This window comes from Corvus hawaiiensis, chromosome Z (assembly GCF_020740725.1).
Source record: "Corvus hawaiiensis isolate bCorHaw1 chromosome Z, bCorHaw1.pri.cur, whole genome shotgun sequence".
Lineage (NCBI taxonomy): Eukaryota > Metazoa > Chordata > Aves > Passeriformes > Corvidae > Corvus > Corvus hawaiiensis.
Window position 1 is genome coordinate 16,134,164 of NC_063255.1, and position 12,385 is coordinate 16,146,548.

Here is a 12,385-nt window from a genome sequence, read left to right on the forward strand (position 1 = left end):
CTAAGCAAGATGTGGGTGGACAGGATTCCTCATATTTTAAATGGCCATTTCTTCCCATCTTATGACCTTTCAGAAGAAGAGGAGCAGTCTGTTCTAAAGTGAGCAGAAGAAAAGCCCAAGGTGGTTTTAGGCATGACAGAAGAGGGAGCAAGAGAAAGCATAGAAAGGGAGGCAGGAAATAGCACAAGATTCACCTTTGGGAAAATACCAGCTAACACATGAAAGGAAAATGATCCATAGCACAGATATTCAAAGGGAAGCAAAAATCTGGGAAAAATTAATATCCACAGCAGCAATTGTTGGGGGGACAATGATGAGGCAGGGCTTTCAAACTGAGCAGTACCGAGGCAGAGGCTCTACCCAGGGCAGATCCTAAATCTGTTGATGGAAGAATTCTGCACTGCTGCTCTGTGGACATGGCCGTGCCCAAAGGTGTCTCCGGAGAGATGATCCCGAGTCCCATGGAGCCTGGTCACACCACCTGGACATGGTATGGTTAAAAGGGTTAACTGTCCAGGACACAGCAAAAGGAAAGATCCTTTATTTTTCGTCTCAGTTTTACAGAGCTGCCTGTTGCTGAGGCATCTGAGCTACTTCTGGAAGGAGTTAGAACAATGAATAAATTCCTCCCATCTCCTAGTCTGGGTGACAAGAGCAACCTCTGGCTCCTCTGGGCATTGAAGCCAACTCTGTAATTGTTTGTGTCACAAAGCCTTGCTCCATCCACATATCCTAACTGCCCTGAAAAGCCAAGGTGCAGGTCAGTTTGTGTCTCCGCTGCCTAGCAGCTAGCTGCTTGGTGTCCTCCACAGGCAGAGCTGGGGTTGCAAGAGGGCCACTGGCTGGGTTAAACTGGCAGCACCCGACTGAGTTATGGGGAACCCTCCTGAAATGCCATCCTTGCTGAAAATGCTGCTCAGGGACAGCTGAGACAGCTCCCAACAGGCACCATGCAGGGTCTGGTGAGTGTAAAGTGGAAGATGAGAGCCTGGCAAATCCAGTGAGCTACAGCTGTCTCAGGACTGACTTTATCATTGTGTCTGGTCAGGGAAGAGGCTTGCACAAGAGGAAGGGATGGAGTTAAAACCATGCTGCACAGAGCCCTCAAAAATGCTCCGAGGACTAGAGCTGGAGCTGGCTGCTGGTGCTGGGACCAAGGGATGGCTCTGGCTCCAGCTTCAGCGCCTGCAGCCACTCCTGGCTCCCTATTCCAGAGCCAGGAAACAGGCACTGAGCCTTCCCACTCACACAGTGGCAGGAGGTTGTGACACACAGGTTGTAACTGACTGGGAGGGACTGCGACACACCAGAGCTTGCAAATGCATGTTCTGGGGAGGTTTCTCCACTCCCCAAGCTGACTTCCAGCTGGAGACACGTGCCTGTGCTTGTCCCCAAGGCAGACAGCAGCAACAGAGGCATCCTCTGGTGCTGCTCCCCGCCAGGAGAGCATGGCAAAGTGTTGGAGTGACAGCCCCCAGGGACATGGGAGCAATTTCCTCACTGCACATACAAGGACAGCACTCGCCTTCCTTGCTGAAACCCAGTGGGTGAGATGCTGATTAGTGCCACTCATCCTGGCTGTCTCAAGGCAGACACCCAGCCTGATGGGACTCTGCTGAGAGCCCACCAGCTCATTGCACACATGCTTGCATCTAAGACCTAGGTCAGACACAGGCTTAGGGAGGAGGAAGGGTTTGCCTGCAAGCCTCTACCACTGCTCTCTCCGCCCCAACAAAACTTTTTCAGTGTGAACCTGGCTCTGTCTGCTGCTTTTGAACACCTACTGCTAGCTGAGCCTAGAATGGCCTGAACAACAGGGAGAAAAAGGGAGCTAAAATCTGTTTCTCTTCATCCATCCATCAGCAGAGCTGTTGCTCCAGCGCCCACATGTTAATGCCAGTGATGGGAGGCAGGAGGAACCCAGATGGACTCCTCCAAGATAGAGATGGAGCAGAGCGAGCTGTTGCTGGGCCAGCACTTAGGAGAAAAGCATCTTCAGCTTGACAGCTCAGCAAATTTGATCTGAAACTGGCAAGAAAGAAAAAACGTAAAGCCTTTAAATGTCATCTCAGGTCTGACTGCCAGAAGAACGACAGACAGACAGATAGACAGATAAGCACAGTGCTGCACAAAGAGCCGGATGCCCTACTTTGATCTACTCAGGTATTTACTAATGTGCCCCACAGCTGGCCGGAGCTGTTAGCAACTCAAGAAATTTGGTTTTCTGCCACCAGCTATGCTCTGGGACCTCAAGGAAATCCCAAAGCCTCTCCAGGTTTCTATTTCCCCTCTTTGCAGGCAATGATGCTTCCCTCCAACTCCTAGTGGTGGCAAGGTTAAAGGCTGACCCTGGTAATGTACTACAGCAGGCAGCCTTGGGGAACCCTCCAAGACTAAATGCAGATGTGCAGTGAGTCAAACCTCTAGTTTGGGTCCTACACCCAAGAACAGGCCAGATCAATTCCTTGGGAGAGGCAAAGGCAAAATCATCAACACGTATCCTTTGCTATTGGCTCTTCCGACCTGGGCAAGTCATGCCATCATCTCCTTCCTTCCTCTAGCAGCTATGGGGAGATACCAGGTCCATTTGCGCACAAATGGCCCTCCCCTGTGCATAAGGCAGCCCCACTTCAAAAAAACCCCACCATTTCTGGCCTGACCACAGGTACAGATGTGCCAAAACTTGGAAGCACAAATGCTGCATGCCCCTGAAGTCAAGGACCCACCATGGCTGTTGGGGAAGTTCCTCTTCATCCTTGCTTTGCAGATGAGTAAGCTAGGGTGAACCTGGAACTGCTGATCCAGAGCAGAGAGGGCTGGGGCAGAGCAGATGTGTCTGTACAGCAAAAAGCACTTTGCAGACTGGAGATGATCGATGATCTCCCTTCCAGTCCTCCTCTCATCCAAACAAGCCCCAAGAATATGGTGTGCCTCAGCATTGCTGGAAGATGTCAGCATGTAAAAAACTGGAGCCCAGCAGGCAGAGTGTACCAATGGGGATGATTGATGGCGGCTTGCTGGACTTCTGAAGGATGGACACCTTCACTGGGAGTCACCAGGTGCACGCCTGGGATGTCCTCAACACTCAGGTTTCACAGAACTCAAACTGCAGCTTCTGGCCAAGCAACTCCAACTGCAGATACAAAGGAGGAGCCTCCAAAATGTTCAGGAAGTTGGGACATTACAGAAATGCCCCATCAAAAGGTCAAGGGGGTCCTGCCAGGTGGCATAGCACATCTGAGGCACTGCCAAAAATACTGTCCAGCCAAAACGCTCCCTCCTGCACAGATGTCAGCATTAGCTGTTGCTCCGTGCCCTGTCACAGCACTTACTTTCATGCACAAAATAAAAACTAGACTTGCCAACATACCCAATGGGCCTGTCAAACTAATCACATTAGGAGGACTGGAAACACACCAGCAGCAAGAGCTGGCCCCTGCTCCACAGCCCTTGCAGAAATCACGCATCCAGGAGACGGAAAAGCCTCTGTCGTTCCCGTAACCAGGTCAATAAAAGCACAGACAACTCCATCCAGAGAGAGACTTTTTTTACAAATCACAAGAAAGAGCAGCTTCAGCTCCCCCAGCTGCAAATAGGTAGGCAGGCACAAAGAGGCAGCACGGAAATGTGTCTGTGCAACACGTGTGGGCCATCGGCCACCCCGCACATGGCCAGGATATGGGGCAAGAGGAAACTGCTCTGAACCGAGCCGGGAGAAACAGCGGCGGCAGCTCGGTGTGACTTCTCCCACCCCCACCAGCTGGGCTCCCAAATCCAGCAGCCTCCCACCCATATGTGTGTCTGGCAAGCTGGGGAGAGACAACAGGCTAGGCCAGGATTTCAAAGCTGAGAGGTCCCAGGCAGATTTGAATGGCCTCGGATTCACGGAGTGAAAATAACCCCCACTTTGGGGAGAAAAAATACCCAAAATGAACTTCATCCTAGTTCCTCAAGAACTAAGCAGTCCCATCCCCAAACCCACAGTTATCTGTGGGTGCACTTTACCGTAACACTGTTATTTCTGGAGCTCTTAGTTAAGTGAGAAGCCCAGAGGACTGGACAGAGCTTTTTTTGATCGAATTTCAGAGCAGCAGCATCCTTTTGTTGTCTCTCCTTCCTTTTAATGTATTTATTTTTCAAGCCCTTAGTTCAGTAGCACAGAGGAGGGTAAATCACACATTGATGGTGAAGTCTAGCACAGGCTGCCTCCTCTTTGCATCTGAGAACCACACGCTAACCACAGGAAAGGATGTGTCCTCATTATCACCAGCATTTTTTAGGCCCTAGACAAAAGGACTGTGGTGCAGAGTGTACCTAGAGCAAAATCAGATATAAGGCTGTTTTATTATACACGATATTGTTTGATTTCACAACCGAATCTCACGCCTGTCCCCGAGGTACCCAACTCAGGCTGCTTTTCCAGGCAGGAGGGCAGCAATGCAGACCACCCCCTCTGTGCTGATCAGTTTGTGATGCTTCAGCACAGGCAGCAGCTCCCCATCCATCACCTCTAACACGGCACCCTAAAATGCTGCGTGCCCCCTGCAGCACTGGGACCCCATGGCAGGGGCACAGGGAGAGCTGTGTGGGTCAGCCCTGTGTGGCAGGGTCCTGCAAGTTACTACAACCAGTCTCCAAGTTATTTGCATGTGTACTCCAGAGTCTGGGAATGCCACCAGAGACCACGAGCAGCAGGAAAATACCAGGCTGCGACTTTGTGAACAAAATTAATTCATTGGCTTAACACCCACATAATTAAAAGCAGGCGCATCCCTCAGTAGCTATTAGCATGGAGGTGTGCCTGGTGGTGTGTTCACTTTTGGGGGGCTGCAATACCACCTACAAAAGCAAAAGGAGTCCCTTTGCAGAGCCAGGCTGCTCATAGCACTGATGAAACACACAGGGAACATCCTCGCCCCAGGATCTATTTTATTTCCCACTGAAACAGGAGTAACAGTACCTCCTTCCTGCCAGTGAGGTCTGAGCCGCCCACTGCTTCTCTCTCCTGGCAGTTCAGAGGGCTCTGACAGCCATGGGGACCTCAGCCTTGAGAGAGGAGAGAATGCTTTTGCTCCCTGTTGCTGGGAATGGCAATGGGCCCTGCTCTCCAGACTCATCCACCAGCCTACTCCCTAGCTTTAGGTGGCTCCTACTGGCTCTTGGCACCACTGCTGGGAATGGGCAACTCCCGCTCTCGTCTCCTCACAGGGCAGACTGAACAATGGTTTTGATGGATGAACAGGCAGTGGGAGCAGCCCCAGAGGGAGCAACCCCCAGCCCCGCCTCTCAAAGGGGAATCAACCACCCACCACCCAGGTGTGGTCCTGCAGAGCTCCAGGCTGCAAGCTGCTTCCAGTATCAGGGAAAAGCCTCTCTTACCCAGCACTTCTTGTACCGCTTCCCGCAACAGTTCCCCCTCACGGGGTGTGTTGCATAGTATTTAAATACAACCAGGTCTGGGCAAGCCAGATTTCAGCTGATCCCATGTCCCCTCTGTCAGGCAATGCTAAGAAAGGAGTCATGATTCCTCCACCAGCTGGTAGTACAGCATCATTTAGTGCAAACCCTCACAGCCTTCCTCCTCCAGCCTCCCCCAGGCACAGAGCAGCAGAAAGTGATACCCCTCCCGGGAAAAGAGAGGAGATTTCCCACATAACGGGCACCAGTATTAATTCTTCCAACTGCTGCAGCGTTCCTTTCGTTCTGTGACTTTATGAACATCACTCGATGTTGGCAGCAGCCCCAGAGGGTATCACAAGTCACCTGAAAGGAAAAGAGCCTCCTCAAGGACCAGCATCTGGGCTGCCTCTGAGACAGAGGGCGGCAGCTCTGGCCGTGCATGGCCACACTGACCAGACAGCTCACAGCCACGGCACTGGATCAGCCATGCCTCAAGAGGGCTTTGATGACATCTTTAGGGTGTCATGGCTAATTAGAGCCCTGACTATACCCTCTAATTAGTTAACACTTTCAGACAAATCACCCTGTCCTCTTCAAACCACTTCACACCTCCAGATACATCCCTAATTGACTTGAAAGTTGACTCCGCACTTCTTCCCGGACCTCCTTCCATTTCACAAGGCATTTCAAAATAAATAAAGCCCTGCTCCTCAGTCCTGTCTCAGAGCCCAGCTGGGGAATTGCCCTCACATCCGCACAGGCATGCACCTGCACGACCTGACACAAAACCTCCATCACAGGCACAAAGCAAACGCTCTGACGCAGCAGCAGCAGCATCGTCCCCCTCTGATCTCCGGTTTCTAGCCATCCTAGTGCTACTTTCAACAACAGACAGCAAAGCTTTTTCTCACAGAACAGGAGTGTTTGCGATGCGTCAGTGTCCTACTAAAAATACTGCCCGGGGGCTTGCGAGAGAAGCAGGGCTCCAGCAAAGGAGCCTGGTATCTGGCAACAGAAGGCATTAGAAAAAACCCCAACCACTGAGAACTTAATATGCCAGAATGTTATCAAGTGCCAGCATTTCAATCCAGAAGCTTGATTTCTGTTTTCATTAGGTAATGAACAAACTGAAATGATCCAAATGTTTTCAGTTTCCCAATAGCACAGAATTTGAAGTAGATAGGCAACCCCCCCCCCCCACCATCATAACTGCAAACATGCTGAACAAAAACTACCAAAATTCATAGAAGATAAATATTGAGCCCTTAAAACCCTGCTATGAGAACAATGTCTCTTTATTTGCTTTCTGCGAGGTTTGTTATAACAAGAGAGAAAGACTCCAGTATACAGTGTTTTAATATATATACACACATTCACAGCTGGAATAATAGATTTTAAGGACTGAAGACAATATTACAGCTGGATGTATGCAGAAATGCATAAACATACCTTCAAAAACATATTCTTTGCACTCTACCCAGATATGTAGACGGACAAATATATAATACACACACACACTCTCCATGTTTCAGATCGATCAGAACCATTCATTAAATCAGACTCTCTAAAGTTTCTGCTGCTTTGGGAAAACGTGACCCTGAGGAGACATCACGCATGAACTTAACAACCAGCAGAAAATGAAACCATAACACGCTGCATCTTGAAAGCCAGCCCTGAATCTAAGTTAATCCCTGCTCGGGACAATGCCTCTAGAGAGGCATTAAAACCATGCTAAGGTGTTTTCCTGGATTTCCCAGATTCCCCGGAGATTCCCTGGCACTCTGGCCGCATCCATCTCCTTCTCACTTCGGAGATGTTTCCAGCTGAGCGCTTCCATCCTTACTCCTGCTGCTTCCACGGTCAGTGACAGACAGACCCAGTGGAGCAGCATCCGGAGAGCTGTGTCCTTCCCTGGCAGCAGGACGAGTTACCGGGACAGCTCGTGGGGTTTAACACTCATAATCCTACAAAATGTGCAGGGGAATGATGTACCTGCAGGGGGATTATGTACGGGGCTTGAAGGGTCAAGAGCAGCTTTGCAACCTCCTCTCCCATCCCCAACAAAGGAATTCCAGCAGATCTCGTGCCCCCTAGTGTCATCCTGGCGAACGGACTGACACCGGGTACCGCCAAGCTCCGGGTACCACCTGGCCCAGGCAGTGCCCTCGCTTATCCCACATCGAAGCTGCCACCGTGTCCTGCTGGCACCTAGACCACAGTGAAACGCCATTCCCAGCAGTTCATGTAAAGGACAGTGTAAGCTTGCTGTCCCTCCCCAGCACCCCGGGGCACCCACACCCCCCCAAGTGTCCCCATGACCATCACGGTGCCTCCTCCATTCTGCTCTGGAGGAGCCCCGGCAAGATCTGCCCCTCCATCAGATAGCCCACACAGTGTCCCTGGAGAAGGGCCAAGAGGAGGAGGCAGAGAGCATCTGCAGTGGACACTGTCCAGAACACAACTCCTCCTAAAAATAGATAGACCCTGGAAGGGCACAGCCCTTCCAGGGAATGGGAATGCTCAGTGCTAGGAGCTCAGGGTTTGGCATGATAAAACTTCAAAGTGCACGAATGCAAGGCACTTTCTCACCCTGTTTCATCCCCATGAGAGCACCTGTGGCATCAGGCTCTGGCTACGAGCATGAGAAGCAATACGCAAAAATCAGCCCAGAACCCAGCATCCCTGATTGCCAGCCTGCTCTGACCAAAGATCCAGCATCTCCTTGAAAAATGCCCATGCTGACTGCAGCACTAATGAGTGCAATGGAGAGCAGACCCCACACACAGAGCACCGAAACAAGAGCTGTGTGCTGGAAAGGTGCACAGGAAATGTGCATGCATGTGCCTCAGTTTCCCCATCTGCCCAGCTTACCTTCTCTTATTTTCCTCCTCCCTCCTGTTCAACTATTAGTTCTTGTGGGAAGAGGCACCCCAGGAATACACCTAGACCACCGTCCCCTTCCAGCATCTGCTAGCAGCATGCAAGCAAACCTCGGTAACCCATCACCAAAATTTGGAGGAATTCTCCCCAGGGCACTGACCTGAGTATGCTGCTTTCTTCTGCAACACCGAGCAGGGACTATAGCTTAGAATAATGGGGAAGTAACTCAGTTCAGTGCTGACAAAGCATCACAAGCCCCAGCGGGGTGGGAGGGGAGGAGGTGTCCTTCCCTCACGCTGCCATGCCTGGTATACATCATGTTTAGGGCCAGGCATACGTCACCGACACAAAATGGACAAATTGGAGGGATTTCAGAAAAACGAGCGACAAAAATGATCAGGAGGCAGAAGGGATTGATTTACAAGGGGAGATTAAAAAGCTGGGCTGAGCAAGTACTGACTGCAAAAAGCAGTTGGATGTTAATCTGCAAATGGGATGAAAACAATCTGGGAAGGAGTAATTTAGCATCTTCATCAGCATTGGGATGAAATGAGGGGGAACTCAGGGCTGAGTGGGCAGGGAAAAAAATCCCAAATCAACCCAAAAACTCCTTTCCTAGTTATGCATGACTGTCTCCATCAAAACACTCAAAGTCCCCAAAACTCACTCTGCCTCGGACAAGGACCCTCGGGAGCAGCTGAGCCTGTGCATGCACACACACACACACAGAGACAGGCACACACACAAAAACACACACAGGCACACACAGAGCCCTTTCCCAGCCCTGACTCACACTCAGGAAAGCAGCAGGGCCGCCACGATTGCCGGAGAGGATGGAGGCTTCACGCTTGCAGCGAAGCAGCGGAGAGCGAAGGCTAGAGCTGCTGGGAGCAGTGGGAAGGTCCCTGCAGAAGGATGCTTTTGCACTCCCGGGTCTTCACAGGAGAAAGGTGCTGAGATGGCTTCCTGCAAAGTGGCAGGAGTGAGCTCAGCTGCAAGCACTGAGATATTTACACACAAACAGCATATTACTCAGCAACTCCCATTTGTCAGGCATAATGGCAGCGGCAGCAATAATAAACGACAGAGCTGAGAGACAGGCTCCCCAGGCACACACCCAGCCCCAGCATGAGCTGGAGCAGGATGCATGCCTCCAGCTTGCAGGGAATTAACTGAGAGTGGCCAGGAGCTGGGGCTTGCACCCACAAAACTCCTGCTGCTGGCTTCAGAAACTCAGTCACGTCTCCGAAAGCTAAGCCTTGGCTGCACAGTTATTTGATTGTGTGTGTGCATCACAAGCTTTGTGGCTTTGAGAGGTACAAGGGCTTTTCCCTTCCCTAGCCCAGGAGGTGCTGAGCACTTTTCAAGTGGAAGGGGATGCAGAGTCCTGGCAGGATGGGGTCCTCTTGGGGTAAATCAGACCAAAGATAATGTACGATCATTAGATCACGGCTTGGCCTGCTCTGACAAGAGGCTCTGATAAACTTATCTTGAGGAGCTGTCGCAAGGAAGTCTGCCAGGCATGGGGCTCTCATTTCTAAAGCTCAGCCAGTCTTGGGAAAGACCATCCGCTGCAGTGAACCCCAGAGACCTCTGGTCCCAGGACCTGGTCCCAGCGTGCTGCCTGATCAGACACGAGCATCCCTTGCACGTCTCCAGACATCACAGCAAAGCTCCAACTCCTCATGGAGGGGCAGGGCAGGGAGCTGAGAGCAAGAACGGCTGCTCCCACGTATTTGCACATTTTGCAGGAAGCAGCCAATGTCAGTGCCTTGCTGCCTGCACACACGGCCAGTGGGACCGGCAGGAGCATATGCAGGTCCCGTCCCTCACCCAAGTACACAACGTGGTGCGCTGAGAGCGGGCGCAGTCAGTGAAATTTGCTAAATCCGAGCAGAAGTCAGCAAGTTCCCGAGCAAAAAGCAATCCGAGAAAAGGACCTCCTCAACCATCCCGCAAATTAAAACACAAAGAGATGGGGAAAAAAACTGAACAGCTTTGCAAACAATCCCTTTTCTGTAACCTGCGCTCTAAACAGACCCTGCACATGTGTCTGTAAGTGCGGGGTGGGGAAGGATAACAGAGTGAAGAAGTGCCGATCGTTATACCCAAAAAGTTTAGTGGTTAAAGAAACAACTGCCGGAGGAGCCAGGGAAGCTGGAACATGCAGACCTGGTTCTGTCCCCAGTGAAGGCAGCACAAACTGGCTCACGAACTGATTGGAGTCACAACTCGTTTTTAAGATTGCAGTGGGGGAAGTCACCAAGATGTGGAAATGTCAGGGAGTTTTGTGCAGCATAGGGATCGGTGTGTATTATGCAATTCTGGAAAGCAGCCCTTGTACTCACGCTCGGGATGAACTGCCTGCCTAGCCCAGGGAGAGCAGTTCCCCAGAAGCGCCATGCAGACACTTTCCTTATAAAATCACACTTGGGAAAAAAAAAATCAAAGAAGGAAAAAAAAAATATAAAAGAAAATCTGAACTGCCACAGCAGAGAAGAAGGCAGGTTGCGCCTTCGGAGAGACGGAGGAGAAGCCTGCTCTCCCGCCCAGGAAATCCACGGGCTCCGGTTTACGAAGAGCCGCCCCGCAGTCCCGGCTCCAGCCCCGTGCACTGCCGCAGGGAGGGCTCATCCCTCCCAGTCCTCAACCTGGTGCTGGCCGCGAAGCCCTCCCGGCCGGGCAGGGGACGGGGGGTCCCGCCGGGCAGGGGACGGGGGTCCTGCCGCCGCGCCCGGATGCGGACCCGCTGCCCCGGAGGGTGCGGCGACTCTCCGGCCCCTTGCCCCCCATCTCTCCCTGCCGGGAACACGCGCACGGTGGGGCAGGAAAGTAAGTCGCCCAAATTGTTTCCTCCCGGGCGAGGAGTGGACGCGCGGCCCTCGTCGGGGCGCGGACACGCGCGGGCGCTGGAAAGGTGCGCGGCTGCGGGGCGGGAGGGTACACCAGACCGGGGGCGAATGCGGCGGAAAAAAGCGTTCCCCTCCGCCCTCCTTTCCGCCTCCCTCGGCGGCGGGCACCGCGGCTCGCCTCCGCTGACCCCCGTGCCCGCACGCCGCCTCCCCCGTCCCGTGGGTGGGGGGGGTACACGCCGTGCCGCCCTCCGGCCCCGGCCGCCCGGTACTCACGGCGCCTTCCTTGCCGCCGCTCCCGGCGCTACCCCATGCAACCACCGGCTGCTTCTGCACCGGCTCGGGGGCTATAAGCTCTTTTAAACTCCAGCACATAACCCATGTGACCGCAGAAGCCACTGGTAAGGAGCGCCGGGGAGCCAGCGATGAGCTCAGCCCGCACCCCCCGGCACAGCGCCGGGGACGCGCTCCCGGCCCCGCCGCGCCGCGCGCACCCGCCCGCACACACACACACACACACACACACACACACGCACACGCACACGCACACGCAGCGCACACACACACGGGCTCACAAACACACGCACGCACACCCACACGCGCACCCCCACAGGCACACGCCGGTCCACGCCCCTGCGGGCACGCCGCCGCCTCCTCCCTCCCCACGGATGCTGAGCCGGAGGGAGGCACCGCACACACGCGCGCCCCACCGACCCCCGTGCAACCGCACACTCGTGGAAGCACCGTGGGGACGGAGCCACCCCCCCCATCATGAGCAGCAGTCCCTGCAAGTCCCCCCACCGCCCCAGAGATGCAGCCCCGAGCGTGGCCACCCTGGTGCACACACACACGGTCCTGCACGACGTGCCCTCCACAAGCACAGCCCCTTCCTTCCACCAAGAGATGCAGACCCAAGAGAAGGCACAGCGCTACCATTTCCGTGCACACCTCCGTGTGCATCCTAGCACACAGCCCCACTCGTGAGCACTGCGCTCCCTCACACCAACACCCTCCTGGAGTGCCCAACAGAAGCGCCACAGGAAGGGGCAGAATGTCGTGAAAGCACCTCACTCACCCCTCTTGCACTCGTTGCACAACCAAACACCCAACACACGCGTGGGCTGTGCTCCCTATCACGCAGCCATTGCCGCCACACCTGCACCCACCTTCCCCACTTCAATAAAACCTGCTGGTGTGTGCTGAACAAATGCACCCTGCCCATCCATCACAACGCCTGTAGCATGTGGGATCAC

General features: G+C 53.4%; 1 protein-coding gene across 5 annotated transcripts in view; it reads right to left on the reverse strand.

Annotated features, from left to right (window-relative positions):
- The window catches only part of CNTFR (ciliary neurotrophic factor receptor), a 202,181-nt gene extending 190,587 nt beyond the window's left edge, over positions 1-11,594 (reverse strand). For 3 of the 5 annotated variants that reach the window (XM_048292004.1, XM_048292000.1, XM_048292002.1), the window contains exons 1-2: positions 11,409-11,495; positions 9,074-9,246 (exon numbers count right to left, since the gene is read on the reverse strand). Coding sequence is in view for 2 of the 5 variants with exons in the window: in XM_048291996.1 (XP_048147953.1) it covers positions 11,409-11,507 (99 nt within the window). In the remaining 3 variants the exon portion in view is untranslated. Of the gene's footprint in view, positions 1-9,073; positions 9,247-11,408 lie in introns of all 5 variants that reach the window. The other 2 variants (XM_048291996.1, XM_048291999.1) reach the window with 2 other exon arrangements.
- Positions 11,595-12,385: the final 791 nt, after the last annotated feature.